At 57.0% G+C, this 6,368-nt stretch overlaps 1 protein-coding gene and 1 pseudogene across 1 annotated transcript; both read left to right on the top strand.

Annotated features, from left to right (window-relative positions):
- The first annotated feature begins 257 nt into the window (after window positions 1-257).
- LOC138420425 (tropomyosin alpha-3 chain pseudogene) lies at window positions 258-958 on the top strand (annotated as a pseudogene).
- Window positions 959-3,649: 2,691 nt separating this feature from the next.
- LOC138420264 (macrophage-expressed gene 1 protein-like) lies at window positions 3,650-5,911 on the top strand. Its single transcript, XM_069553368.1, has one exon. The coding sequence runs from the start codon at window positions 3,650-3,652 to the stop codon at window positions 5,909-5,911; it is 2,262 nt and encodes a 753-aa protein (XP_069409469.1).
- Window positions 5,912-6,368: the final 457 nt, after the last annotated feature.

Here is a 6,368-nt window from a genome sequence, read left to right on the forward strand (position 1 = left end):
CACCACTGAGGCAGTGAAGCAGGAGGTCCAGCTTCCACAGCAGCGGGCTGGTGATGCAGGCGAGAGCGCTGAACACCTCCAGAGGGAGGTTCAGGGAGAGAGGCGGGCCCGGGGCAGGGGAGGCTGAGGTGGCTTCCTTGAGCCTAAGATCCAGCTGGTTTAAGAGGAGCTGGACTGAACTCAAGAGTGCCTGGCCCCTGCCCTGCAAGAGCTGGAGGAAGCCGACAGAGCTGGGGAGGAGACCGAGAGAGGTATGAGGGTATGAAAACCGAGCCTTAGAAGATGAAGAAAAAACTGGGACTCTGGGAAATCCAATTCAAAGAGGCTAAGCACATTGTAGAAGAGGCAGACAGGAAGTAGGAAGAAGTGGCTCGTAAGCTTGGGATGCAAAGAACTGATTCCTTGGAAAAGACCCTGATGCTGGGAGAGATTGAAGGTGGGAGGAGAAGGCGACAACAGAGGATGAGATGGTCGGATGGCATCACCGATGCAATGGACGTGGGTTTGAGTAAACTCCAGGAGTTGGTGATGGACAGGGAGGCCTGGCTTGCTGCAGTCCATGAGGTCAAAAGGAGTCGGACACGACTGAGCAACTGAACTGATCTGAAGCTGGGGATTATTGGGGGAGACCTGGCACGCACAGAGGAGCGAGCTGAGCTGGCAGAGTGCCATTGTCGAGAGATGGATGAGCGAATCAGACTGATGGAGCTGAACCTGAAGTGCCTGAGAGCTGCTGAAGAGAAGTACTCTCGAAAAGGAGACAAATATGAGGAAGAGACAAAGATTCCTACCTATAAACTCAAGGAGGCAGACAGGGGTTGAGTTTGCTGAGAGATTGGTAGCTGGGCTGGAAAAGACAATGGACGATTTGGAAGAGAAAGTGAAATGTAACCAAGAGCAGCACCTCTGTAAGCAAGGGATGCTGGAGCAGACGCTGCTTGACTTGAAGGAAATATAGAGCGCCCGGTCACCCCCTGCCGCTAGCGGCTCCTCCCTCGACCCCCGACTCTGCTGAGAACTCCCTGCCTGAAGCTCACTTGGAAACTGAGGGCTGATAGTTATTTAACTGGAAGTCTGCATCTCTCCTTTCGACACCTCTCCCATCCCCACCCCCGTGTCCCTTTTGCCAAACTATCTCTGCCTTTCCCGAGCCCCAGCTGGGCCAGAGGCAGAACACCTTTGGGGACAAAGTTTAAGGGAATGTGAGCACGGTTTGAAGTGTCTTTAAAAGCCTGCTGTGATGTACACATTTTGTAATTACCTTTTCGTATTGTTGATGTAACAACCATTTGTAAAAATGTTCCAGACAATTCCATGGTTCTGAAGCAACAGTCTAACCCCTTTCTCACTTTTGGAAGGTAACGTTTCGGCTTAATGCATATTGCCTTCTCCACCAGTTTAGTTCAGTCGCTCAGACATATCCGACTCTTTGTGATCCCATGGACTGCAGCACGCCAGGCCTCCCTGTCCATCACCAACTCCCAGAGCTTACTCAAACTCACATCCATTGAGTCGGTCATGCCATCCAACCATCTCATCCTCTGTTGTCCCCTTCTCCTCCTGTCTTCAATCTTTCCCAGCATCAGGGTCTTTTCAAAGACCTTCTCCACAGGGGAGGGGAAAAGGTATGGGCCTGCCTTACTGAGAGCCTCACAGCCCAGAGAAAGTCTCCATTTGGGGAAACCTCATTGCTCTGGAAAAAGTACCCCCAACCCACAAAGATGATTGCAGGAGGAGACAGCCAAAAAAGTCTGTTCCAGTTTTCAGCTTTACGGTTTCTTTGAAACTTTTTTTTTCTCTTTTTTCATCAGAAGTGACCCAACAAATTTAAGATGGTGAAACCTCTGAGACCAAATCCTTGTCCCAGCTCTACCGTGTTCCCAACCTGGGCTCACAGAATGGATGATGTGGTCCTTATGTTGAGGCAAACACGTTTGCTCGCCTGCCTCCTTGAAAGAAAGTAAAGTATGTTTTGCCACTGATTTAGCCATAGGAAACTCATTTCATCACCCTTTTTTGGGTCTGAAGGTGCTGTCTAAAAGGGCCATCTCATTGTGCTTTGTATTGGTTACTGCTGGAGAAAGCACGAAGAGCTTATGTACAAACCTGTTTTTAAATTTTACACTATTGTGGTACTTTGCTTCTTTGGGGTTGGGCACACCAGTGACCCCTCTGGCTGAGAGCGCTCTATAATCTGTGGGCTGGCAGTGTGCTGATCTTTTAAAGTTTCTTTCCCTACCCAATCCCCTCTTTTGGATGAGGTTTCAGTGAGGTCTGCTAGGTGAGTATGCTGCAGCTTAATTGGCTTAAAACATTCTCTCCTTTGGTGTGGTCTCTGTAGGGATCAATTTGGAGAAAGAAAACAATAGTGTAGCTGTTCTGATACTGAAAATTGATAAACATTGTTTTGAAATAAAGAACAAGCTCCTCCCTGATGGCTCAGATGGTAAAGAACCTGCCTGCAATGCAGGAGACAAGGGTTCGATCCCTTGGTTGGGAAGATCTCCTGGAGAAGGGAAAGGCAACCCACTCCAGTGTTCTTGGCTGAGAAATCCCATGGACAGAGGAGCGTGGTGGGCTACAGTTTGTGGGGTCACAGAGTTGGACAGGACTGAGCGACTCAACACGCACATTTCCTCTCTGAAAAAGAAGATCCTGACAGTGTATAGGAAGAAGAAGCCCTAAACCAAGATCTGTGCTTTGGCAGCAGATGAGCCTGGACTCAATGCCGGCTCCAGTGTGAACCTGCGATTTGGGGTACTTCTCTGGGGCTGATTTTCTAATGTGTAAAAAGAGACTATCACGTGTGTTAGTCAGACTGGAGCCTGCCAGGTTTCTCTGTCCATGGAATTCTCCAGCCATGGAATTCTCCAGGTAAGAATACTGCAGTGGATTGCCATTCCTATCTCCAGAGTAACTTCCCAACCCAGGGATTGAACACTTTCTCCTGCATTGCAGGCAGATTCTTTACCGTTTGAGCTACACTGAGGTTAGAAAGGAGAAATAGAGAGAGACTGGTGAGAGTTTAAAATGGAGTCCATGGGGTCAAGAAGAGTCGGACACGACTGAGTGACCTCACTTTCACGTTTCACTTTCATGCACTGGAGAAGGAAATGGCAACCCACTCCAGTATTCTTGCCTGGAGAATCCCAGGGATGGGGGAGCCTGGTGGGCTGCTGTCTATGGGGTCGCACAGAGTCGGACACGATTGAAGCGACTTAGCAGCAGCAGCAGCAGCAGCAGCAGCAGCAGCAGCAGCAGCAGCAGCAGCAAAGCCCTAGCCTAGTGTATTTAGAGCAGCTCCGGATCTCAGGGAGGGGGGCCCTAGAGAGCTCCTCGCAGATACAAGGGGAGGAGAAAAGTTCTTGGGTCCTGGACTGTTGTTGGTGGGTCTTCAGGCGATTCCCTGGTCTAATCTACCCCGCCCTGACCTCAAGCCTGGAATCAGCTTCACGCGCGCCTCCGTGCTTCCGATAAGAGACCGCTTCGCTCCTCTGTTGGGAGGACTTCCGGGAGAGGCGCCTGGGAGGGGCCGCCGGCTTGGGGAGGGGCCCGAGTGGGGCTGAGTCCCTCCGGGCTTTGAGGCTGAGCCTATTTCAGCTCCAGGCCGGGGACGGCCGCCCTCAGCGACCTCGGGATCCTGGAGGAGATGAGGGGCGGCAAGCTGTGCCGGCGAAGCTCGCCCCCGGCCCTGGGCCTGGGCCTGGCACCCCTGCTGGTTCTGCTCTGGGTCGGGCTGGGCGGCAGGGCGGACGAGGGGCCTTGGGGCTTCCAAGGCTGCAAGCAGCAGCTGAACGTGTCGGTGCTGGGGGCGCTGCCTGGGGCGGGCTGGGACAACCTGCGCAACATGGAGCTGGGGCTGGTGCTCGGGCGCGCCTACTCGCAGTGTCTGACCACCGAGGACGGCGAGTACCTCATCCCCGACGGCATGCTGGCGGTGCCGCGGCGCGAGAGCCTGGTGCAGACCCGCGCCGACCTGATGGACAGCTGGGTCAACTACACCGACACCTGGGCAGCCTCGGTCAATGCCGAGTTCTCCTTCCTCTCCTTCCTCAACGGCAAGTTCTCCGTGGAATGCCAGAACGTCCGGAGGTACAGCCTGCAGTACCAGACGATCACCACCCGCGTGCAGCGGCGCCACAGCATCTACTCCGTGAGGGTCCGGGGGACCCCTGACTTCCACCCCGACTTCCGGCAGCGCCTGCTGACCCTCAGCGACCACCTGGAGAACAACCAGACCCTCGAGGCGGAGTACCTGGCGGAGATGCTCGTGTTCACATACGGCACGCACGTCCTCACCGAGGTGGAGGTGGGGGCCACCCTGGTGCAGGAGGACCAGGTGAGTCGGGAGCTTGTGGGCCACGAGGACAGGAACAGGCTCAACGTCACCTTCGCCGCCTCCGCCTTGTTCGCTCGGAAGATCGGGGTGGGCGACGTGGTGTCCTGGGACAAGCAGAGACAGTTGGTGCAGGCGTACCAGCAGGGCACGGTGGCCTCCAAGATACACAGCCGTGGGGGCCCGCCCTTCTACGAGGGCCTCACCCTGCAGAAGTGGCAGGAAGGCGTCGCCAACCGGCTGGTGGCCATCGACCGCTCGGGCCTGCCGCTGCCCGCGCTGCTGCAGCCCGAGGCGCTGCCCGAGCTCCCGGCGCCCGCCGTGCGGCGCGTGGAGGCGGCCGTGAGCCGCGCCATCGGCCGCTACTACGCAGTCAACATGCACCCCGGATGCGTGAAGCGCGGGGCCCCCAACTTCGACCCGCTGGCCAACGTGGACGATGGCTCGTGCACTGACGGCCAGCACGCCAACTTCAGCTTCGGGGGCGTCTTCCAGGAGTGCGAGGCGATCACGGGCCCCGAGGGTGGCCGCCTGTGCGCGCCCTACACCATCCTGAACCCGCTCACCGGCCGGACCTCCTGCCCCGCCAACTACACGGCCAGCCTGCTGAGCAGCGAGGTCAAGGTGTGGAGCGAGAGGAGCTACCAGTGCTGGCCGCGCTGCGAGAGGTGCTGGCTGATCTTCACTTGCTGCCACCGGATGTGCGGCTTCCGCGAGGTGCAGCGCGTCGTGCGCGTCAACGCGTCCTGGTGCGCGCCCTCGGGGGCCGCCCCGACAGCCGCGGCCGGCCTGCTCTTCGGAGGCCTCTACAGCCCCGGCCGCCCCAACGCCCGCACCGGCGCCCAGGCCTGCCCCTCGTCCTTCTTCCCGCTGACCCTCCTGGGTGACCTAAAGGTGTGCGTCAGCAGTGACTGGGAGCTGGGCGCGGCCCACGCGGTCCCTTTCGGGGGTTTCTTCAGCTGCCAGGTGGGCAACCCCTTGGCGGCCCGGGCGAGGGGCCAGGACCCCGAATCCCTGAAGGAAGTCTTCCACCTGAACGTCACCACGGATTACCCCATGACCTGCCCCGAAGGCTACAGCCAACACCCAGCTTACCTCAGCAGCGGCTGCCAGGTCCAATACTGCCTCCGGGCTGGGTTCCTCTTGAACCCGCAGCAGCTCATGGTCCGGTTGCCGCCCTTTGTGGCCCGCCCCAGCCTGCTGGGCAACAGCAGCGGCCTCAGGGCCTCGGTCCTGGTGGACGCCAGCGGGCAGCGGGCCTGGGTGAAGCTGCAGGGCTCCAGCCTCTGGCGGCAGACCGATATCCACGACCCATCCGTGGCAGCCCAGCTCCTGGATAAGGGGGGTTCCCGGCCCAGTGCTGGGACCATCGCGGCCACCTGCCTGGGGGCCGTCTTGGGCGTGATTGCTCTGGCTCTGGGGGTAACTTGGGGCTTCAGGCGCTACCAGAAGCGGGGTTACAGGAGATTGCCGGAGGGCATCCTGGCAGAGGAGCAGACAGTCTATGGGACTGCAGAAACCGCTGAGAGCCCCACTCCGTCTGGCTGCTCAGAGAATGCCAACAATTCCGTCTAGACTTGGCCCAAGCGGCAGCACCCTTCGCCCCTGGTCAGGGCTTCAGTCCACTCTGTGTCCCCCACGGACTGGGTAACCAGATGTCTGATACCTCCTCGCAGAATGGGCCCCCTTTCTCAAGGTACAGGGACTGAACGGTGCTTTCTCAAGTCTGCCCCAAATCACCTAATTCAAGCTCAATTCCTGGAACAATCTCTTTCCCTAAAGGCTTCTCGAGAGCAACCCCACGCCCTCCCCGCCATTCTTCTTGCCATATTCTTATGTTGGGCACTTTCTTTGTTGCAAAAAGCCAATAAACCCAGCTTTGCTCAAATGCAGGTGTGTTCCTGGTATTCTTTGGTGGGGGCTGGGATGGGGTAGGAGGGGAAGCGACAGAGAAGGTAGAATCAGTATTGACCCTAGGATATATGGCATAGCTTTGTGTTAGATTTTTTTTTTTTTTGTAATTGTTATAAAA

Source organism: Ovis canadensis, chromosome 15 (assembly GCF_042477335.2).
Source record: "Ovis canadensis isolate MfBH-ARS-UI-01 breed Bighorn chromosome 15, ARS-UI_OviCan_v2, whole genome shotgun sequence".
Lineage (NCBI taxonomy): Eukaryota > Metazoa > Chordata > Mammalia > Artiodactyla > Bovidae > Ovis > Ovis canadensis.